Raw genomic sequence first — 23446 nt, 5'->3', positions numbered from 1 at the left:
AACATTTGAAGAAATAAAAGGCTGCTATAATTGCCTTGAAGGAGCACAAGTTAAATTCTCGTGCATAACTCGCATTAATGCCTGGGCAACTGTCCAGTGCGAATCTCAAGTGTTCTCCATCGAATGTGGAGCATCGAACAAAACTAATGTAGTATATTTGGAGTTTAGTAACGCTCTGATATAGCAAAAGTGTCATACGTCTTGCAATGGACATGAAATCACATTTGATCTACATGGAACACTTGCTTACTTCTGGGATGGTATATATTGCCATGGTACCTAGCGTTCTAAGGGCCAACTTCCAGTATTTTTTAAAAACTTTTAAGAGTGGTTAAAGATCAGGATCATACCATCCCAGAAGTAAGCGAAGTCAAGTTTATTCCCAAGAAGATAGCGAAGAAAGCGCAAACGAGTACTTTGAAAAATTTTATCTGCCTGATCTTTAACCACTCTTAAAAGTTTTTAAAAAATACTGGAAGTTGACCCTTGGAACGCTAGGTACCATGGCAATATATACCATCCCAGAAGTAAGCAAGTGTTCCATGTAGATCAAATGTGATTTCATGTCCATTGCAAGACGTATGACACTTTTGCTATATCAGAGCGTTACTAAACTCCAAATATACTACATTAGTTTTGTTCGATGCTCCACATTCGATGGAGAACACTTGAGATTCGCACTGGACAGTTGCCCAGGCATTAATGCGAGTTATGCACGAGAATTTAACTTGTGCTCCTTCAAGGCAATTATAGCAGCCTTTTATTTCTTCAAATGTTATATCACAAGATTGTTCTATGATGTAATGTGCGCTGTTGAACATAAAGCCTGACTCAAGAGCAATAGTAGTCTCATGTTGGTGAGTATAGGCGCTGATATTTCCTTCTTCCTCCACAACGGTTTACCGCCTCATAGTGGCGTGGAGGTGACTCTGGGCGTCGAACTGCGATGCATAGCAGAGGTTCGTCCACCGGCAGGGTCTTCCAATCTGAGAAGGAGTTTGACACATCCAACAATCCGACTTTTCGGAATCGGAAGCCTAGCTAAGAGTAAACCACTGCTAATATTCACAACCGTCTTGGCAAAATGTCGCAAGGTGGCTCCCTGATCCATATAGGTTGGGCGACGACCTGTGGTGAAAGCTAAGCTCGCCGTGGCATGGCTGTTTAGTTTGGGGAAGTCTTTTCGCCACTCCAGTATATGCACTGCCCCAGTACCCTGCACACTGGACCCTGCCGTCTCATACGTCGGACGGTATGGCGACCGGTGAGAGGCGATCAAATCTCAGGTTGCTCAGGACGTCATTGATTCTGGACCAAGGCGACACGCGCACGACTCGCCATGGAGACTGTCCCAGACTGTGTACTTACAACGCGAGAACAGTGTCCACAGACGCTGTCCTGCATGCCCTTCTCGGAGCTGCAGAGCGTATCAAATTTCACGTGATTGCTCTGCAGGAGACCAAGTGTAGAAGGAGCGACGTACAACAGATGAATGACGGTACACTCGTCATTCGTGGAGAGAAGATTCGTCGCGAAATGTAGGCGGTGTTGGTTTTGTTGTGCACCCATTTGTCATCCATCTTGTCGATTCTCACGAGATCCTGTCACCTCATCTGGCCATTCTTCGTCTCCGCTCTCTGCGCCAAAATCCTCCAACTGCTACTCACCAACATCAGCAGCTGATGGTTCCGAATCGGATGCGTTTTAAGAGGAGCTGGAGGAAGTAATCCGCAACGAGAAGTCCTTCTACAAATTCGTTGTCGGAGACTTCAACGCAAAACTAGGAAATGCCACAGAAGAAGAATGCAGGATTGGAAGATTTGGACTAGGGGACTGAAATGAAAATGGCAATCGTCTCGCCGGGCTGTTGTCCGCCGCTCGCCTCTTTCATGGGAACTCCCTTTTTATGAAAAAAGATCATCGTCGGTGGACATGGGAATCGCCCAATGACGCGACTCGTGCGGAGATCGATCACATACTCCCAACCGGAGGTGGTGTCTACTTGACGTCTCAGTAATACCATCCTTTTGTAGTGGTTCTGATCACCGTCTCCTTCGTGCAAAATACGACTTAGCCACACGATGGAAAAGAAGATCTGCTATCGGCAACGAAGGAGAAAGGAAGTCATCTACGACGATTGCGTACTCCAGGACTCCTTGCCCCAAGGTGACTGGCACATCGAAGAGGACCCAAACGTGGACTACGAGATGCTGCTCAGAGGATTACGAGTCTGTGCTGAACGTGCCTCGAAGCCGCGCACGACAAACTTGGATCGAATTTCGAAGACCACCAAAGAATTGTTGGAAAGAAGGGCTTCGAGGGTTGATCCGAATGCATCGGACATTGAGCGGTTAGTAGCAAACACTAGCTGCAGAAAAGCGTTGCAGGAGGATCTTTTGAAATACAGGCAGAAGAAGATTCTAGAAGCAGCACAAAGAAGAACGAGTCTAAAGAAGTGTCGCAGGGATCTCCGTGAATATAATATTCCGCTAGCAGCCTTGCTGAGCGAGTACGGGACGTGAGATGGAAATCATTACGGAGAGGTTCTACTCGAACCTTTTCCGTTCATCAACTCCTGTGTCAAGCCCGATCATCCCCAACCAATCAACTCGTACTTCCGAAGGGAGAATCCGTGGTGAACCTCCACCACGGATTCTCCCTTCGGAAGTACGAGTCGCTATCAAGAGCATGAAACGTGGCACAGCCCCCGGACATGATTTTATATCAGCAGACTGTCTTCGGGCTGGTGGCCATCCACTTCATGGAATCTTAGCAGCGCACATGACATCCTACTTTCAGAAAGAAAGGACGCCAGACCAATGGAAGACCTCGCGAACCGTTCTTATCCATAAGAAAGGTGACCGAGAGGACCTTCGGAACTACTGTCCGATATGCTTGCTGAGCGTGTTATACAAAGTATTCACCAAGATCATCCTCACACGCATATCTAGAACGCTGGATGGAGCCCAGCCTCTAGAACAAGCTGGATTCCGCCAGGGGTTCAGCTGCTTGGACCACATCCAGACCGTGTCGAGGGTCATAGAGAATACCACCTGCCTCTTGTTCTAACCTTCGTCGACTATGAGAAAGCCTTCGACAGCGTAGAAACGAATGCAATACTGTCAGCGCTGGTCGATCAAGATGTGGACGCTTCGTATGTAAGGACATTAGCCAACTGCTACGATCAATGCACTACGAAGATACAGCTTTTCCACCGCTCCCTCACCATACCCATTGGAAAGGGGGTACGAAAAGGCGATACTATATCGCCGAAGCTGTTCACGGCTGCATTGCAGTGGATAATGAAATTACTTTCCTGAGAAGAAAGGAGCATACGTTTTGCTGGAAGATTTCTCTCGAACCTTCGTTTCGCGGACGACATCGTCCTCTTTTCGAGCAGTGCCAATGAAGCAGAAACTATGCTCAACGAATTGAACGAAGCAGGGAAGAGAATGGGACTACGAATAAACAGAAAGAAGACACAGTTCATGAAGAACGCCTACTGCGAGGACAGAGGAGTACAACTTGAAGGCTCCCAAATCGTGGAAACTTCGTCATACGTATACCTCGGACGTTATATGAACATGGAAAACGACTTGAAGGAAGGACTGAATAGAAGAATGAGGGCAGCATGGGCAGCATTCGCAGCCGTCAGGGAAGCTACGGACCAACTGACGGACCAAGATCTTCATGCCCATCTGTTCGACTCGACAGTTCTTCCAGCGCTCTGCTACGCGGCGGAGACGTGGGCAGACACCGCTGCCACGTCTAGGAAGCTACTTACTACCCACAGAGCCCTTGAGAGATGTCTCCTGAAGTTTAACCGGCGCACACAACACCTAGCCGGTCTTCGTAGCTCCGACTTAAAGGCATCACCCCACGAATCTGAGGTGGTGCAGATTTCAAGTGGAGTATTCGTATACGAGATGGGAGACTACGGAGAGGGAGGTGATTCCGTCCATTTCTTTCTAATTGCCGTAAAAAACGGCCCGGAAGATGCGGCGCCGCACAAGACTGGCGCGCTCCAATCGAACCTCTTGTACAAAATGGTGCGCCAAAACGAATGAAGCTGTATCTTCCGGGCCGTTTTTTACGGCAATTAGCAAGAAATGGACGGAATCACCTCTCTCTCCGTAGTCTCCCATCCCGTATACGAATACTCCACCTGAAATCGGTACCACCTCAGATTCGTGGGGTGATGCCTTTAAGAGGAATGTCCCGTCTTCGCGACCCAGCGGAATATGTATCGAAAGCAAAACATAGATGGGCCGGTCACGTCATGAGAAAAATCGACGATAAATGGACTAAAAGAACGCTAGAGTGGATCCCAAGAGGTGCTAAACGCCCCCAAGGAAGACCGCCAGCGAGATGGGGTGACGTGTTCGGTACACGGGTGGACCAGCTGAGAGCTCAGCTGGATACGGCTCAAGGACCTCGTCAACGTCACTCACGAAACTTGGGATTGGATGACAATGGCGAGGGAACGAAACGAGTGGAAGAGATGCTGGGACCCACACGTCCATTGAAGAAGGGCCATCTAAGTATCTAAGTAAGTATTTCCTTCTTCCAACCTTATTTCTGTTAATGGGGTTTTAATGGGATGTACATTTATGATCTCTTTATGCAGGGTCCTAATAGAACCTAGTGGGCACTTGCATCCTCTAGGAGCCCTTAGATTTTCACAAATATAAACCATGCGATTTTCGCATTTTGAAAATTATTCTTTCGCTTGGATATATGACTCGCATTCCACAAGAAGAGTAAAATCATTTGGCAACATTAGTGCCTCCTTTTCGGAAACATCGAATCTTCTGTCCAATAGAGAAAAATGTGGATTTTGAATTGAAGCTGCGGTAATCGATAGCATATCGTACTTGTGATGGACATAGGGTGTCAGAATCATCTATTTTTCTTTTCCTTTGTTATGCATCGTTATTTCGATTTCAACCTGCACTGTTGACGCCCACTCCATACAGCGCACAATTTCAAACACTTAGTTTTTGGTACTTGTGCCAAGCGCAAGAATGAGCATGCTGGCATTGGGAGAAGACATCCGCAGACAATACCGCCGCATATTTCTTCACATGCAAAGTATCCCGGATACATTGAGGCTATATCTAATTCTGGCATAGTGTTATTCAGGTACATTCTGTTACAAATGTTTTGTGTGCAGGATCCCATCTGAGCGCGTCTCGTGGTGCGAAAAAAAAACTTGTGCATCGTGTCTCTCGTGAAGAAGAGTGAAAGTTTCCTGCAATTGAGTTTTATGCCGTTATTTTTCATTTTTATCATATCCACTGTAGTATTTAAGTGGTTGATTTGGATACAGATTTCTGAATGAATTCTGTTAAAGAGTATTTCTTGTCTAAGTTCGAATAGACATTTGCCTCTTGACGCGCACACCATTTCTGCGGTGTGCCTTGCGCAACCATGTTGACAAGCGAATGTGGCACTTTTGAATGCTAAAAGCGAACAAATTGGCTACTATTAAAGTGTTCGCAATTAGAGGAGATGGTTTGAACGTACTCAGTTCGCACTCAACTTGTACATTAGTTCTTCTCTGCCTTTGTTTTCAGCATCTGCGTATGGACCACGCCATACCAATCATGGGCACCAAAATAGAGTACAAGACTATGGATACAGTAAGAACGGCGCCAAACGGCCAACAATGTGGATTTCCTAAGAGTGCCCTACTCAAGATTGTTGAAGATGCCGCGCAGAATTCATGACGCTCACATTTTTCGACCATTGTTACTACTTCGTTTCTCCAGTAGAGACGTTTTTTACCGTTACAGGCTTGTCCAATGGTGAAACAGGAAGAGTATACCTAATTTTTTTCGTAACATTTTTGAATGACTTGCATTCATGATCAGAGCACAATTTGGATTGTCCTCTAGTAGGTGTTATAAACGTGATATCTTTATTACAAATAATAGTTACAAATAATGGTGATTGATTGCGCATCCCCAGGGTTGATTAGAAACAAGGATAACATTGCCGTTATTAGGCAGGATACTGTTGATCGAGCAGACGTGGGGGTCAATGATCTGTCGAGGTCTGTTTTGAATTCTCGTATGACGTCTGAAGCGCGAGATTTGGAGGTTCTGGCTAGATGACTTCTAGATTGAGTTGTGGTTGGGATATGGCTATCATTATCCATGATCTCAGAATTTCGTTCAACCAATTGTTGGTTCTCAGGCACTGAACAAATTTCTAGGGGGTATATTTTATTAACTGGTCCTTGCAAAATTTTGCGGCTAGGCATTAGAATTTTAGCGGACCTTATCATGCCGACTGCGCTTCGTACTAAATCTTCTGTTTTACCGTATACCCATTGTCCTCTGGGCAGTAATTCCTGTTCAACCAAAACAATTTCGACGACTTGTGCGATTTTACTCACATGACGTTTCTGATTCAATTGACATCTGTGGCTGTCACGTAAAATAGTAAGATATTCAGTGTTCTATTTCTCCCAAAACTTTGCTGCAGTGTTTTCTGAAGAAGCAAGCGCTTCGTAAGTTTGAGCAGCTGTCTCTATCAACTCTGGCTCAAATGTGGGATCGTTTCTGAAATTGAACATTTCAGAGCTTGGAATAGAAAATTTCAAATCCCCTTGTAAAAAATCAGTAGGTCTGAATGGAATTTCAGAAAGATCAGTTGCTGAGAGTTTTGTGAGTGGACGTGTATTTATAATTGCCTCTATACGAGTGACTACAGTAGCCATCTGTTCAAATAACAGTTTCTTTCTTCCAACTGACTTTTGGAAACACAGATCCAACAAGCCTTTCCTATACACCACCCATCCATGGAGATGCTGGTGGGTTAAAAATCCATTTAATGCCTTCCGAGGCACAGTAATTCATTACTGAATTCCCTGTTGTGTCATCACTTTCGAACAACTTTCCAATTATTTTCTGACCAAGTTTGAAATTTGATCCACAGTCTGTTCTCATTAAAAGAGGTACACCTCTACGCGATACAAATCCAATAAAACTATTGAGAAACGCCCCTGTACTAAGGGTTTCTACGACTTCCAAATGGATTGCTCTCATTGCAGTGCAGGTGTGGAGACATATATACATCCTTTCATTCCTGTTGGATAGAAATGGTCCCATAAAATCATATCCTACGTTTTGAAACGGTTTGCTTATTTTCACCCTATCTGGTGGTAGTGGTGGCATCTCTGGAGCTCCAAAAGGCATACCTTGGCATCTCTTACAAACAATACAATCTTTTATGTACCTCTTAATTGCTCTTGATGGCTGCGGAATCCAATATTTCTGTCTAGCCAGAGACAGTATGTGATCTTTGCCACAGTAAGCATTGTTGCAATGCAAGTCTATAATAATGAGTCTAACAAGGCCAGAGTCATTATCGATATAAACAGGCATTTTTGTGTCTAAAGATAGATTTGCATTTTGAATTCTTGATTTGTATCCTCTGATTCCATTTTCATCCTTTACTATTATTATTTATGGACTATTTGGTTCGGGAACCGTTTTTGCAGCTTTTTCACGTTAACATTCCCATGAAATGATGCTATGATTAATTTCTCACTTAAGCGCATCTCTTCGCAGTCAATTAGCGAGTCCGGGTCAAAGTGCGAGAAAGTAGATATTGTAATTGATGTCAATCTAGTAGTATTACATCGATTGATCCATTTGTGCAGCACTTTTGCAACTCTAGATACAGTTCGTAACGCTGTCTTGAAGCGTGACAATTTCGATAGATCTACGAACATTGAGTTCGCATTATCGTTATTACTCTCAGAGTCTTCAACAGGGGGATTTTCAAATGTTTCCACTTCTTCCATAATTTCTCTTCCATTCAAAATATCGATAGAGCGTAGTTTCTAGCTAGATGGCTCTAGAGCCAGCCATTGCGACCCTCTCACCCAGCTGTGTGAGTCGAGTTGAAACGATGTAAGACCTCGCGTTCCTGCATCTGCTGTCATGTATTGGAACATGGAAAATGTTCAAGAAATGCCTTTGCTCTCAACCTGAGATCTAATTTTTTCAATTCAGTCTTTCTGATTGATAATGAAAGCTGGAAGTTTTCGAGAGGAATTAATCCACTGTAGAGCGATTTCACTATCAGTGACAAGATCGAAGTGATCTATATTGTGATCAAGATTTTCTAAGATACTCTTCCCTAATCTCATTCCAACGAGTATTCCAAGCAATTCTAACCTTGGAATTGTTTGTCGGCATTTCTTGGGAGTCAATTTTGACTTTCCACTAAACAATTGCGTGACGTCGTTAGCGTCTTTATGGCGCAAGAAGGCGCAACTTGATATAGCAAGATTGTTCGCATCACAAAATATCCATAAATCTGTTTTTGAAGTACGAAGATTTCGCACTTCTGTGAGAATTGACCTGGGAATGTTGATACTTGCACCATTAATCTCTTTGAAGTTGGAGTTTCATCAACTAGTTATTACTGGATTAACATAGTCATTCCACTTAATTCCAGTGTCATAGATTTCTCGCATTAGCGAATTTAACTTGATAAGCAATGGCGCAGTTACACCTATAGGATCGTAGACAGAATTTATTGTACTAACCACATCAATAATCAACATAATAAGTAATGTTTTCGAAGGAATATTTACTTTGACGTTAAACTGATCAATTTCTGTGTTATATTTAACACCTCAGAATTTGATATCACCAGAAGGTGATCTGTCTTTCTCATGGATTCCTTCTTTTACACTGTTCTTAAATGATATAGTTCTTGAGTACTTTTCAAAATGCTCAGTTTTTTTTTCATCATTTGAAAATTCAGTGGTGGAAATTCCATCCAATTCGAAAATCTTCTGAAGTATATCTGCTTCACTTGGCTCCCGAACGAGCGTAAGACTATGGGTAATCTCTTCGCTAGTTAGATTAACTGCACTTGTACTGCGACCATGAAGAATTGGACCTACTAATAGTCCCATATAGTCCCAACGGTAGTCTTGTTCTAGTGCTACTCATAACAAATTCGTAGTAGTAATCTGATCCAATTGGAATTTGTAGATTTTGGTGTTCACCTCTCAATCTTGAATTGTACAAACAAATATCGTTATCTTGAAGAAACTGCTTATCTTGTTCTAAAAGATATGCTGAACGAAAACGGTTAGTTATCACGGGTTTTGTTTGAACTGTTAGATGAATCTCTTTTCCAAAAACTGTAGAGATTTTCAATGGAACAAAGAACGTTTTAAATTTCTCAGTATGACCACCAATGCCAGACATAGTGCATATTTCCGTTTTTTGTTTTGGGAGTCCAAATTCCTCTGCTGTACTTTCGTTTATTATAGTTCTCTGTGCACCAGTATCAAAAAAGATAGGAAGTCGCTCATATTGGCCTGTTTTATTACTCCACATATTTGCCTCGGCAGTCATGAGCACTACTTGGTCTTTTGTGGTTTTGTCGTTAGAATCGACTTTCACGAAAGAATCACTTTGAATTGGATTTTCGGTATGTACATTCGCAGTTCGATCTCGTTGACGAACGTCATTTGAGGTGCGATTGTGCAATCCAGCATTATTCCCTCTTATTTCGCCAGTAGGAGGTCTTCTGTTGTTTGTTGCTGCATTGTTACCAAAGCGCAATCGATTTTGCTGATCTGTTACATTCTCGGATGATCTTGTAAAGCATAAGCTTTGATGATGCATCCTTTCGCACAGCGGACAGTTTGGTCTACTACACTGACTACTTTTTTGCTGATCGTTGAAACATTTCCAACAGCAATTGGAGTTAATCATAACGTTCCTCTTTTGTTTTATATCTGTTACGGTTCTGCAATTATGCGCAGAATGCTCAGAGCTGTCACAGAAAATACACTGCCCATCATTTTTTCTTGTCTCTGACCGATGCAGAGTTTGATTCCTTTTCATTTCTGTGTTTTCGGTCATAAAACGATATTTTAATCTTGATTCAACTAATTTTGTTTTTAGCGTTGATCTCTTTTTCGAGTTGTTCCATGACGTTTTCTACTTTCAAATCTTCCATTTCTTGGATAGATATAAGGACATTTTTCACAATATTGTACGGAAACATATATCCTGGCCCGCCGATACCATTTGGTTAATCAACATGTGCAATTCTCACCATTATTCCTTGCACATGGAAGATCTATTAGTTTCTGCGCGATCTTTGCTCTTTTTATAAGTTTGTCACCATATTTTTTCTTTATAGTTTCAACCATCCATTTATATTTCTGGGGAATCAATTGTATCCCTTTGATGGTCATTTCCGTTCTTCCTCGACTATCTTTGAGAAGAAGCATTTCCTCAACTGTACTTTATTCTGATGTACCAGTGTTTCCACTGCCCTGCCCAGAATTCTGGAAATTCTTCTTCATTTCCCCGAAACCTAGGAAGTTTCATTTGACTTGGTTTGAGAGTTCTATGAAATCTTCTTCGATCGCTTCTCTGCTAGTGTCAGAATGATCCTATGACAACCTTATTGCGTCATCTGGGCTGAAAGTTTCGTCATTACTTTGGTCTGTTGCCGTTCTGGCACTTCCCGTTTGTGGCGATCGATTATTTGCATCTTCAAAATGTGTTACTATTCGTTGGTTTCTGTGTAATTTTATTCACAACTTCCTTGCAAATTAATCAGCTTGATTTGCTGCTTCTGTGGCTCTTGCTTCTGGCATGAATATCATTTCATTTGCTCTTGCCATGATATCAGTGAATTTTGTTTCACTTTCAATTTCCTCGATTTCTTTTTCGAGTCAATTTCCTCGATCTTTTTCGAGCTCCCTTTTGTTGCCTTTTGTTCTCGAATCATTATATTCCATCTGCAGTTTGTCTATCAGTGATTGCAATGAGTTTCTACTCTGTTCGATAGTTTTATACTATCTTTTATAAGGTTGGTTGAGGTCAAGTATGCCTCAAACATTTCCACTTTGGACCCATCTGGGTCTTTGTAGAGTGAAAATTTCTCCAGAAGTAGCTGGAGAGTTTTGGCGCTATGAGCCGCAGGTTTCCTATGGAAAACCAAAGACATCTTTCACAATGTTGCACAGCTAGGGGCTTGCTGCACTTTTACGGCACTTTATTTGGCCGATGCACCAGAAAATTATGCGCGTGAGTTGTGATAGCTCACGATGATACGGGATTTTATACCCCAGAAAGAAAGCAGTGGTTCAGTGATAGAATGTTTATCAAATAGATGCAAAAAGTTAAGAGCACAGACAAGAATGCCGGCCTGCTGCGGCTACTACAAAAACAACATTATCCTTCAAGTGCGCCGCCTTCTTGCCATATGGTCGGCAAGGAGGGGACAGTATTGCAACGAACATTACAAATTATCAATTGTCGTATTCCGTGATCGGAACATCTCTAACTGTGGCTACCCCTGCTACAACTGCGAGCAAAATGGCCATCGATGTGTTCGTTCCCAACAATGTCGCGGGATCGGGAGTGGTTTTGCTCCTCTATCCCCAATAGTCTTAAGAAGCGACGCCTTCATCGCTGTTTTTTTACGGCGACTTCTGTTGCAACGTACCGCATCCAAGTGCGGGCGTGCACAATGGTGGCACGCAACTGAACTCTCATGTCTAAGATCAGTGATTTCTTCTCATCAACTTATTAAAGTGAAACCAATGAATATGCTGCTGAGGGGCGTACATAGTGGAGCAACCCTGGATCTCGCAATTTACAACTTCACTTCTAGCTTTTCCCGCCGATTAATTCACCACGTCAGATTCGTATTATGCCACCTTTAAGTTCCAGTCTTCTTAAACAGAGAGCTGTCTTTTCAATCACATGGAGGTTGCAGCACTCTGCTCTTCTTTCATTAGGATAAAAAAAGGAGAAAGGATAAAGCGTTAATCAATCCGCTTGGGATGCGCCCCCACGTTCACTTCAATTCAAAATCGTTTGAGGTTCACGAACGTGTAACTGGCCTATACAATTACTTGCGGTTAGACGATGTGTCAAGCCAGTGTTTTTATCCTCCCAAACAAGTCTGGTACCAATTTATCGACCCGGGATGAAAGGCTTGGTCAGCACTAGGGCGGATTCGAACCTCCGATCAATCGTGCAGGAAGCGGAACCTCTGACCGCTACGCTACACCCGCCCTTTTTCATCAGGAATTTAGCAAAAATTCTTCATTTTGAGAATTACTATTTCCATAATCACTACTAATTGGGACGGTGTAGAGCTGTTGTAAGAGTCTCGACAGCGACTGGCACCGTCGACGATTAGGGTCGCCCTTAGAGGCATCACCCCACGAATCCGAGGTGGTATGGATTTCAGGTGGAGTATTCGTATACGGGATAGTAAATTATGAAGAGGGGTGTGATTCCTTTCATTTCTTCCTAATTGCCGTAAAAAAACGACCCGGAAAATGCGACGCGTGCACAAGGCTAGCGCGCTCCAATCGAACTCGTTGTAGAAAACAGTGCGCCGGAACGCTCGAAGCCGTATCTTCCGGGCCGTTTTCTACGGCAATTAGAAAGAAATGAACGGAATCACCCTTCTCTCAATAATCTACGATCCCGTATACGAATACTCCACCGGAAATCCGTACCACCTCAGATTCGTGGAGTGATGCCTTTAAGCAAACCAAGCCTTTTATCCCTCCGGAATTGATAAATCGATGGTTGCTGCTAAGTTTGTTTGAAAGAATAGAAATATTTGACTTGGTAAATCGGCTGGCTATAGGACATAGTATAGACTGTACACGGGAAACGCTTTGTCTTGCCCCTAGCGGATTGATTAACGCCAGCACTTTATCCTTTCCTTTTATATTAATACAACCACTCGTGACGCCGTTTTCTGCCAATTCGTATCAATCCTAAATGGGGAGAACTACTTATCTAATGAGAATAAAGGAACTGAAATAACAGAGGGCATCAATCATTGTATTTTAACATGAGTACCATCATTAGAAACTAATGCGTATTCACAAAGTAGGAACTGCAGAGAAAGCTTGTCGGTTTCAGAAATTAGAACTATGACTAAAATAGTACAAAGAAGACTCGGTACTCAAACAAATTACTAATTTAAGAATAATTAAGAAGATGAAATTGACAGAATAAAGAAGAAAAAAGAAGACAATGAAGTACGAAAAAAGACAGAAAAATGTCAATTTAAAAACAGTCAAATGTGGGCCCTCAAATGCCTATGTAGCCGCGTTACGTCTTCTAGACGACGAAGCCACAGTGGAAAGTGTGGTGCGTCGTCACCTGAACCTGAAAACAGCACTACTCTGGGTATCGACCCAACCGGGCTACAAGTTGGAACGAGAGGAATAGCGAACCCTAATCCCTACTTCAGAAACGATCTCATTCAAATTATGCAGCGAAGTAGAATTACATTCGCCCACTTTCCTTGTCAAAGAGCTGGTGGCTGACCTGGCATAGTTCCATACCTCCGTAATCGCCAGGGCAGTGGCATCTCAGAGCGTCTTCGCATCTCTCCCACGCTAGCATTGTCATTGAGCTCCTGCAAAGTACAGACGAGACGCTCGGTGGTGTACGTCAAAGAACCTGATCTGGGCATCAAGACAACCGCCCTAAAATCTGAACTAGACATCTGAGCAACAGCCCTAGCATTAGAAGACAAAGCGTGCGAAGAACAAGGGACAAGGGGACCCATCGCTACCTAGAATGATGACGTTAAGAACACGCATCACGCGAATCAGGAAGGTAACAAACGAACGCCGACCGTTAACAAAATTCAAAATCATGTAACAAATACAACGATATTAGAAGAAATAGAAAAAAGTAGGACGGTGATACAAATATCGATGGAAAGGGTAGAGAGCTCAAACGAAGTTGGAAGAAGTGTGGCAAGGAAGATCCAGAAAACAGAAGGAGTTAATACATTGTAAACGTTGAGAGGAAATAAAATAAAAACCCGCATTTGTTATAGAACTGAATCTCAAACGGTATCGGCCACAACGAATGCACGAGCTTAAGAAGAGAAAAGAGAGAAATGCCCCAAAAGACAATAAGTATGGGATGACAACTACGAGTCCAAAGATATTAACGTAAAAATATCAGGCAGAAAACACCAGCAGAGAATGATGAGCAGAGAATACCAAGACAACAGTTTCTAACTAGACGGGATCGCATGGGCTCCTTATATACAATGACAAGGCAGAGGCGGGGCAGCGTGGGATTTGGCCCGTGGGTTTCGCAATGCCCACGTGCCAAGTCACGTACAAGTGTTTCGAAACCCCACGTTCAAATTCAAACACGAAGAGAGTTTCGAAACCCAAAAAAGCGCTAAAGACCTTGAGAGAAAGAGAGCGAAAGAGAACCCATTGCGGAATAAACTCCAAAAGAGACACAGCGGAAGAACTGAACGACTCACCTATTAAACAACGTGAAGAAACAACGCGAGGCGAATAAGCTGGCTTTCGTCCTGGAGAGATCGAAATCTGACAGCAGTATTCGATGCCAATACAGTAAGCGTTTCCGGACTTTGAAGCCGCTTTCAACTCTTCTAATCTAGGCTGTATTCTCAACGGACTTTGCAACGATGGAGTACCAGAAAAGTTCTTCCGCCACTTGATGACAAGAATCAACGAACAACTGCTGAAGTTGGAACACCAGACGCATGTGCACGACCGTTTGAAGTAGGTAACTGGAGTGAGATAAGGGGCAATGGCAGGGCCCTTCCTGTTCAGTTTCCCCTTCGAATCAGGACGCCCCTTGACCGATCTCGAGTACGCTGAAGATGTTGTTATATTCGAGGAAAGCAGTACGAAACTTGTAAAGTGAGTGTAAAAGTGTAAGTAAAATGTTCTAAACGTAGCCTGTAGTGGGATCGCCGCTGACATTCTGCAGTATTGAGGTACCGTGCTTTCTGCTTATCGTTTAGTTGCAAGTGACGAAAACCGTACGTCATTTATGAAATATCAATCAAAGAAGTCACTTAGCTGGACGTGGCAATTGGGTATGAAGCTCCAATAGCTCCAAAGCAATCGGTTAAGGCAGCTAATGTTCTTTTCCAATACACCACGCACTGAATTTGACCTTTGGGCGACAAGATCACGTTTCGCGGAAGAGACTTCCGACCAGTTGAATGGGTCGTGTCGATATGGTACAGATCTGCATCACGAATTTCGTCCTCTAGCCCATATTCAAGACTTTAAAGCTGACCCCCTATATGAAGCTGCAGGATTACAGCTCAAATTTGGAATTTGGATAAATTTTTCTTTCACCAATTTTGATCAGCCAAATTTGGTGCCAAATCCTAAGCCAAATCATCACTCACAACTAAACTAAAAACAGAAAGCACGGTTCCTCAATCCTGCAGAATGTCGGCGGCGATCCCACTACGTTTACAACATTTTACTCACACTTTTGAACTCAGCCATGGCGAAAAGATGTATAGTCATGTACATTTTGACAATGTCATGTGGCCCAGCGCCCGTAAAATCGCTACATGGCTAGACAGACGTTGTATGCTTGCCAGCAGCAGCTGGGTTGTCAGCGACGTTCGCTAGTCATCTGCTGAACTTGGTTCGGGCTGCCACGACCGGCCAGGACCCAAGTACTCGGAAAGAAAAGGTTCTTTAGGAGTTTGTGGCCAGGTTATGTCCGGATGTTCGCTACTACGTCAAGCTGAACAACCCCTTGATGTTTAAGCAAGCGGTAGTGAAGACCCAAATGGTCGACCAGCTGTTGGTCAAGGCTACAGCTGATCGTTTGATCAACCCACCGTGCGCAGCACGTGCGATAGAGGTGATGGCAGTGACGGCCGAGCCGTTACAGACCGATTATGGAGAATGCAGCATAGCCAGCTGTTACAATTGTGGAGGAATTGGTCGTCTTGCTCGAAAATGCCCGTCGTTCAGAGTCCCGTCACCGGATGCAGGTAGGCAACAACTTAATTTTCGTGAATCGTCGCCGTTTTGCAACCGACGTCAATCTTTAGTCAACGTTGTGCACCCTGATTCTGATTCTCTTTTGTTGCTGTTGCTAGCGTACGTTCTAACCGCGATCCGGCTGAATTCCAGTATGGCTTCTTCTGGAAGCCCCCGCAGCCGCGGCCTGTTCCGCGACGTGGCGGGACACATGAACACATGAACAAATCCTCGCTTCAACCACCTTCCTGCCAGGATTCGGCCGATATCCATACCAGGTCTTTCTGCAGTACACCTCGATCTTTCTAAGGGAAAGTCACTAGCAGGTGAGAGCGTCGTCTCTACCCTCCTTCGTCCTTGTGGTCAGCCGGCCACTGTTTTGCATTTACAAAGCAGCATCATGTCTTTGCCGTTTCGAGTACCCTACATACATTTTGGCGGACTTTGGCAACATTTAGATGTCATCTCACGGGTAAGTTTTTCTTAAGATGTGTAGAACTTCGGAGCGGATTTAAACGGACTGTGAGTGATGGGTTATGCACGCCGGCCGAACGATACCGTAACCGTTCCTCTTGGGTGTGGAGCTTCCCGACAATAGAGGTAGAGCGACCTCGCGGCTGGGCTCATAACAGTCCATGCGTAGAGCACACAAAGAGGACCCTAGCCACCGGACACCGCTATAGCAAAGGCGTATGGAACGACGACACCGAGGACCACGATGCAAGCCGAAACCTCTGGAGGAAGCTCCCTGTGGGGCCGACGTCCAAATCGGCTACCAGAAGTAAGGTTTGCTCTTTGTGTGGGTTGAGAGCTGCTTCCAGCGCGCAACGCTTACTCTGTTCATGTTGGAGTACAGACCAGGAAGGAGCCTTGCGATGCAGATTCTTTCACAAGGTTCATCCAGAACGCTGCAAGAGAAACGCTTCTGGTTCTAATGCAGCGGAAGAGGTTTGCCTCTGCGTGAGCGAAAGCAGAATCCACCAATAATTCTGCATGAGCCGCCCGCAGAACTGGCGATTTCAGCCAGAAAAAGCGTCTGAGGTGAAAGTTGCATCGTCAACTGGAAAAACATCACGAAAACGAATGAATGCCAAGAGCAAAGGATTTTGAAAAGACGTGGGAGAACAAGAACCGGCGGAAAGCATGTACTCCATTAAAGCAGTACAGCAGCAAGATGAAGAGGTGTTCGCCTGTCCTCAACATTTCCAACGGAATGGCTGTCGGGAAAGAAACCTTACCAATTTGGAGGGATCACTTTGGGATCTTGCTGGACCAGTACGCGCCATCACCTCCTGAACATGAGCACGTTCAGAGACTGACATATGCGGTTAACGAGAAACCACCGAGACACACATTCTTCACATCCATAGGGCAACAGCACGCAAAGCGTAGGGACATGCACCACACCCCTCTGCGACAAAAATTGTTGGACTGGAAACAATTATCGACATCTAAACCTTGAACATTGAAGTTTATCCTCGAAACCTTACATGCTCGGCGCATGGGCAATAGTGTTCTTCCACGCGATACGAATTTCCATTGTCCCGCACTTCCCAGGTTCCAGGACCAATAACAGCAACAAGCTGTTGCTGCCCACAGTATTTGTTGACAACGTGTGCGCCTTATGGTGTTGCTGGAGCCTGTACTTTCCTTCTTCCAGCCCTCTCTCCTAAATGATATGGAGTGCAATCAATCAAACAAAGATGTCTTGCTAAAGATTCCAGCCATGATCTCTCGCTCTTCTTCCAACTCGGTCGTAAGCGCAATGAACAGTTTGAGGAGCCTGTCCATCCTCACGTTTGCTTCCCCTTCCAACATCTAATGCTTGAGCTTTTATGGAAACGCTCACAAAGCATAGAAGTGCTGACGCAAGATCCGAGCCGCCCGAAAGCTGCCCACTGGTCCACTCTATAGCTCCTGTGAAAGAATTCAGCTATATTGATGTTTCAGCTAGAACAACCACGCACCATGTGTTTTCCATGTTCGATGCCATCATACTTTCATCAATTTCACAGAGGAACTTCAAAATTGACGTGTATTGCGTTACGAACACATTTCTTTCGCCAACAAGACAGATGTCTCGCATCTTCCTAATGAACGGCTCACAGAGATCACGCTGAAAGAGTAGTAATCAGTATGGGATTCTCACTACGAGCAACTGAAGTTTGACGGAGGCTATACACGTTGATGAGTTTCGCATAAGCATTCCTCTTCATGGCTTGCTGCAGATGGCATAAACATAGCAGCCGCTTAGAAAATCGTAGATGATCGGAAATACGTAGACATACGTACGACATATTCTATCACCAAACTTCTCCTTTCCTTTGATGGCTGCTCTTCTTCTATTCCGTGAAGGGTTGAGATCAATCATTCTTTACAAGTTTCGTTTCGGAACTTCAGAGCGAAATGAAGCACGAGAATAAACCTGATGGTGGGTGGTGGATTGGTCTCTCACATGACGATGCATAGATGATTCCATAGACGGATATATAGGACCGCCACAAAGATATCCTTCAAAGGATGGAGATAGCTATTGGAGCTAATTTTTGCTTTTGCGTGCCACTCAGTGGCGCCCTTATTTCTCAAAGTAAATAATCAAATCAATCGGGGTCCTAAGGCCTAAGCATTAGTCTTAGAGGATCTATGACATGTAAACTTAAGTTACTAGGAGAAAAAAGTAAGTTAGAGCTTCGGGAAATAAGGACGCCACTGAGTGCCTCTCAAGCTCTAGAACCGATAAGGGAACTGCATAAGGTCTGAAACAAATCATATGTAAAAAGAAATCCTCTGAAATATTTGTTCAGCGCTCTCATCTACGCAAGGAAGAGCAGGTTAAGCGAAGGGCATCAGGAGGTACCCAGAGCGGCTGTCAGAATATCTCCTTAGGGAATGCGTGGGTCGATGATTGCGCTGCGGTCGGTAGCGACAATAGACCTTTTTACTGCGCATGCAGGAAGCCCCGCCCATCTACTTTCTACAGCTGAGCCTAGGCAGATTGACTAAAGGTCTAAGAACTCCGGGATGCGATGATGACCGTTGCTAGATGGTGGACATGAGCATGGAGTAGTGTGTAAAACTCAAGAGATAGCATACTTCTTATCAGATTCAAAACTTAAGAGGCGTAGAGCTTGGTTTTGTTTGTTCTTGAAATCCTATTCGTAATCGCCTTATTTTTCTAATAATATGTATTATTCTCGCACCCTTCTAAACATGGTTTTTTCAGTTTATTTGTTTTAGTTTGTGTCAGATTATTTTACCGGTGTTCGACTGATTGTTGATGCTATCAGTCGTCCAGGCAAGTGCGAAAACTGTCCTGGCAAGTGCGAAAACTGTCTTGCAGGTACACAATATCCCGGCAGGCATATCTTGCGGATAAGACCCTGCATAATCGTCAGTTAACGATTGCTTCCATGTCGATTTCTTGAACACGGAAAAATATGAAGTGGTACATACATAAATATATATGTATAGATCATTTATTTGCTTCCTCGAACAATGGAAACAGTAGGATGAGTATCTCACATTATGTAGTTATATATAGTGGGTATGACTTTAAACAAGATCAACGGAGGTTACAGCTAACATCGCATTTTGTTGCTTTCCTAATAAATAAGTCGGTTTTACTTTTGCATTCTGTTATTCCATCATTGTTTTGTCATTCTTAAAAGTAATGTATTTTCCGTCTTTTCATTGGGCAATCTTCATTTACAAACGGTTTTCTCATTGTGTAGTTCATGTTTTACCATTTCATTTCTCATAAGCTCGTTTTATCAGGGTATCTAAGTAAAGATATCTTGCAGGCCTTCTGTGTAAGGGGTGGGCGTAGCATAAGGATGGACAGTGTGCCTGGACAGGTGTAGCGGAGATTGCTGCTGCAGGCACACACTTCGGCAGCACCCAATTTGCTTGGGTACCTCCTGAGCGCCCCCTGCTTTCAGATACAGTCAAACAATAGGACAAGCAATCAAATTTGTTGGATTCGGTGTCCAAAATGCGAGTACTGCATGTATACCGAATGCATCAGCAACGTATGCCCTCGTGACGGCAGTAAACTGGACGAATTGATAGGTAGCATGTAGGATGTAAAAGAAGTAGTAAGCAAACAGAACATGTGTGCTTACTACTTCTCTTGTGTACGAAGAAACATAGTTGTAAACATTTGTGGGTATATACTGTATAAACTTGGTACAACACACGTGGGAGCTTCCCTTGCAGAGTATCCAATGGTTGCATCATCAGGTAAATGAGACAACAGAGGATGACAGAAGGTACAGCAAACGATGTCTCGTGAACTGTGAAGAAGAAGAAAGGCAAAAGGTACATAGAAAGAAGCGTGAAGAGGTAGTAAATTACTGAAGTTATAAGTCCTCACGTAATCGCATGCATTAGAAGACGCAATGTACATTTGGAAAAAAAAACCACATAATACAATTGTGTGCGGGAATATACACTACCACATTTAAGAGTCAACAAATTTAACGCATAGACCAAAGAAACAACACAATAACAGAAAAGAAAACTGGCCTGACAGATAACCAAAGACAGAAAAGAAAAGACTCGAAACTCAAAAGCAGAAATTATCATTTTCACGTGCGTACTGGGTTAAATGCACACAAAACATCGTCGATTACGCCCAAAGTCTCCCGATTAGGGTCCGACTTTCGCAAGGTGTGGGTTCCATAATTCTCCGGGGTTTGTTCTCTCATTCTCTCTCTTTAAATATAAATTGGCTTTACGGCGACATTTTTTTTCCTTCCAGAAGGTAACTACTTTTGATCCTTGAGATTTGCTTGGCGGTAACTTGCCTATTTTGCTGTAGTCCGTTTTGACTCCTGAATTGTTGAGTTTCGTCAAACAGCGCTTGATTCCAATTCTTCAGCCGCTAATTCCCTTCAATGTATTCAGTATTTCGATTAGTCCGAACTATAAGTTTCGGCGATCTGATTTGCAAAGGGGCTAGTGTCATATCATGTGTTACTTCCAAGAAAAAAAAAAGAACCGAAAGTGAACTCCGTAGCAATCCACGATCACTAAACATGCATACATTAATCCATTTATCCACACATTTTTGATTTGTATTCACAAGTTGGTGTCCCTAAAAAGGGCCGTTAGATTTGCCTTTATGAAGGCTGTTCACATTGGTCTGCTTCGCGACTTTAACTGGACTTCCACAGGTGGGGCAAAGTCGGCTCCTTCCACAGCAATCCACGAGCAGCGGGCCATTCGCTGAATTCCTCCTTCGACTTCGATACAAGCTCCGGCAAAGTGGTAATCAGTAATCTGAGTGAAGTCACGTAGAGTTAGCAAGTTAGAGGCACCCATTAAGCAAATGGAATGATTTAACGACGAGAACGGTCAATGTGTTCTATGGACGCCTTCGCACCTGTTGTGCTCCAATACCTTTTCTGCGCTCTGGGTACAGGTACAGTACTGGCACAGTGCAGGTTCGCGCCACGAATCGCCTCAAATAATCGCAAGAAATCCAGTAGGAAAGCAGTTCGATTTGTGGCCCCCAACTACATTTTACCCGAGTTATTCGGAGTAGTAAGCATATCGGCACCTAGTTGGGTGTGAAATAGTCTTATTGCTGAAGCGAATAGTTTTATTGAACATATCGAATCTGGTCTAAAATTGACTACATCTTTGCTGTCCCTTTGTGCTTACATAGGAGACAATGGGCTTGCGCAGTGGGATCGCAGCATGACTCTGCTCTCAGTCTGGAAGCCAACCATTAACTGCACTACAATGCTAGAAATGGTGTTCGCTCCGCTCGCCATCACTGATTAATGAAAATAAATTAATAATAGTGACATTTTCTGTGGAATTAGAATTGTGTTTTTCTAACAACGTTTTCTTCTTTTTCTTAAAGGAAATTAGGGCTAAAGATTTTATAGTTTTCTTTGTAAACGCGTCAGTTCTACATTTGGAGAACATTCAAACTTCACCTTTAAAGGCATCACCCCGCGAATCTGAGGTGGTGCAGATTTCAGGTGGAGTATTCGTATACAGGATGGGAGACTACGGAGAGGGAGGTGATTCCGTCCATTTCTTGCTAATTGCCGTAAAAAACGGCCCGGAAGATGCGGCGCCGCACAAGACTGGCGCGCTCCAATCGAACCTCTTGTACAAAATGGTGCGCCAAAACGAATGAAGCCGTATCTTCCGGGCCGTTTTTTACGGCAATTAGGAGGAAATGGACGGAATCACCCTTCTCTCCATAATCTACGATTCGTATACGAATACTCCACCTGAAATCCATACCACCTCAGATTCGTGGGGTGATGCCTTTAAGCACTCCATCGATACCAATGAAATATAGCCACGACTTGGAATCATTACTCAAGGTATAGGTTTCCCTTTTGTTTTTCCCAACAGTTATCACAGAATGATTTTTCACATAAAATGAGGCGAACGACATAATCGTACTGATAAAGATAACGTTCTACATCAGATCATGTAAACAGTTGGCTACTATATAAACAGCAGTAAGCAGCATTCGTGTTTCCATTTTCTGAAGAACGGAGGAGTCGTAGAAGTGAAAAGCAACGCACAAAGTGGATACGACTATGAAACGTTTGCAACGTCCCATTTACCTTTTGCGACATGCACACGTTACTGTGCGATACTTTTGCACCACGACACAGGAATTCGCCGCCGGTGGACCCGCCGCACCCCACTTCATAGTTATCTGGCGTCGGTGCACCAACTCGACGCCGGTGGACCCGTCGCACCCCCTTTTTCGAATTTTGTGACTGACACACACGTGACAGAATAAGCCCGTTATTATATATAATGATATATAATGATATATATCATTATATATATATATATATATATATATATATATATATATATATATACCTTATATTCTATCATAGGTGCGATAGGGAGAAGCCGGACCCTCCTCAGCTGAAGAGGGTTTAGCCCATGGGGTGGAGCTCAAGTGAAGGGGGTCCTTTTGCCAACCGTTCAAAAGTAAAGGGAGTAATTTCACCAACCGTTTAAAAGTGAAGGAGGTCCCTTTCCCAACCGCTCAAAAGGGAAAGGGGTCAGAGCACTGGCGCCGACTATCGCATTTATGTATTCTACAGCTACCAAGCATAGTATGAACCTTTGTGCAAGCGAACATACGAACTTTTTGTTTTATTTATTCAATTTCTTTGTATCACATACTCTAAATCCTTTCTTTCCTTACATTTATGCCTGCACTTAATATTCATTTAATTTTTCGAATTGCAATATTGCGATTTGTTCTCAAAGACACCTTGACCTGGCCTTTTCTCGAGAGATACACAGTAGATCTCTCCCCTTTATTTGTTTCTATTTATATATTTCTATCTCGTTTTTCCGCACTGTGGGATTTCCATTGATAAGTATAGTCGTGTCAAGTCGACATGAAACTCGGTGCAGTTGCGTAAGCGGGTGCTATCGAAGTGGCACAATGGAGTTAGCGGTTGTTATCGAGGGTGTACCATCAGAACTGCAGCGGTAAATTGTGCTAGCAAAAGTCCCTGTCGATCTTAGCCGCTGCGTTCACCCGCACCGCTCACGCAACTAAACCAGGCTTCATGTCGTTCTGACCAGACTATGCCATCCTCACAAATTGAGCCCAAGAAGAAAACGCATAAAAAT

General features: G+C 43.6%; 8 protein-coding genes across 9 annotated transcripts; 5 read left to right on the top strand and 3 right to left on the bottom strand.

The window, feature by feature from the left end:
• Window positions 1-1254: 1254 nt before the first annotated feature.
• RB195_022817 (uncharacterized protein) lies at window positions 1255-1542 on the top strand (the record flags this gene model as incomplete). The annotated part of the gene is made up of 1 exon (XM_064210047.1): window positions 1255-1542. One exon carries the CDS (start codon window positions 1255-1257, stop codon window positions 1540-1542), a length of 288 nt encoding a protein of 95 aa, XP_064065928.1.
• Window positions 1543-2081: 539 nt separating this feature from the next.
• RB195_022816 (uncharacterized protein) lies at window positions 2082-3069 on the top strand (the record flags this gene model as incomplete). The annotated part of the gene is made up of 3 exons (XM_064210046.1): window positions 2082-2350; window positions 2408-2518; window positions 2586-3069. The coding sequence occupies 3 exons, from the start codon at window positions 2082-2084 to the stop codon at window positions 3067-3069; spliced, it is 864 nt and encodes a 287-aa protein (XP_064065927.1).
• A 350-nt stretch (window positions 3070-3419) lies between these two features.
• On the top strand, window positions 3420-4067 carry RB195_022815 (uncharacterized protein; the record flags this gene model as incomplete). Its single annotated transcript, XM_064210045.1, has 1 exon — window positions 3420-4067. One exon carries the CDS (start codon window positions 3420-3422, stop codon window positions 4065-4067), a length of 648 nt encoding a protein of 215 aa, XP_064065926.1.
• Window positions 4068-4213: 146 nt separating this feature from the next.
• On the top strand, window positions 4214-4549 carry RB195_022814 (uncharacterized protein; the record flags this gene model as incomplete). The annotated part of the gene is made up of 1 exon (XM_064210044.1): window positions 4214-4549. The coding sequence occupies one exon, from the start codon at window positions 4214-4216 to the stop codon at window positions 4547-4549; it is 336 nt and encodes a 111-aa protein (XP_064065925.1).
• A 4336-nt stretch (window positions 4550-8885) lies between these two features.
• On the bottom strand, window positions 8886-9659 carry RB195_022813 (uncharacterized protein; the record flags this gene model as incomplete). Its single annotated transcript, XM_064210043.1, has 1 exon — window positions 8886-9659. The coding sequence occupies one exon, from the start codon at window positions 9657-9659 to the stop codon at window positions 8886-8888; it is 774 nt and encodes a 257-aa protein (XP_064065924.1).
• A 3439-nt stretch (window positions 9660-13098) lies between these two features.
• RB195_022812 (uncharacterized protein) lies at window positions 13099-13500 on the bottom strand (the record flags this gene model as incomplete). The annotated part of the gene is made up of 2 exons (XM_064210042.1): window positions 13099-13190; window positions 13353-13500. The coding sequence occupies 2 exons, from the start codon at window positions 13498-13500 to the stop codon at window positions 13099-13101; spliced, it is 240 nt and encodes a 79-aa protein (XP_064065923.1).
• Window positions 13143-18055, bottom strand: RB195_022810 (uncharacterized protein; the record flags this gene model as incomplete). 2 transcript variants are annotated; one of them, XM_064210040.1, is made up of 6 exons in its annotated part: window positions 13143-13190; window positions 13353-13443; window positions 17305-17483; window positions 17565-17731; window positions 17813-17930; window positions 17996-18055. In XM_064210040.1, the coding sequence occupies 6 exons, from the start codon at window positions 18053-18055 to the stop codon at window positions 13143-13145; spliced, it is 663 nt and encodes a 220-aa protein (XP_064065920.1). The 2 variants fall into 2 exon arrangements, with proteins under 2 accessions (XP_064065920.1, XP_064065921.1); XM_064210039.1 differs by lacking the exons at window positions 13143-13190; window positions 13353-13443; window positions 17305-17483 and having other exon boundaries at window positions 17526-17731.
• Window positions 14610-16037, top strand: RB195_022811 (uncharacterized protein; the record flags this gene model as incomplete). The annotated part of the gene is made up of 3 exons (XM_064210041.1): window positions 14610-14722; window positions 15542-15825; window positions 15886-16037. 3 exons carry the CDS (start codon window positions 14610-14612, stop codon window positions 16035-16037), a joined length of 549 nt encoding a protein of 182 aa, XP_064065922.1.
• Window positions 18056-23446: the final 5391 nt, after the last annotated feature.

The sequence above is a fragment of the Necator americanus genome, chromosome X (genome assembly GCF_031761385.1).
Source record: "Necator americanus strain Aroian chromosome X, whole genome shotgun sequence".
NCBI classification, from domain to species: Eukaryota; Metazoa; Nematoda; class Chromadorea; order Rhabditida; family Ancylostomatidae; genus Necator; species Necator americanus.
This window is presented reverse-complemented; position numbering and strand designations above follow the sequence as displayed.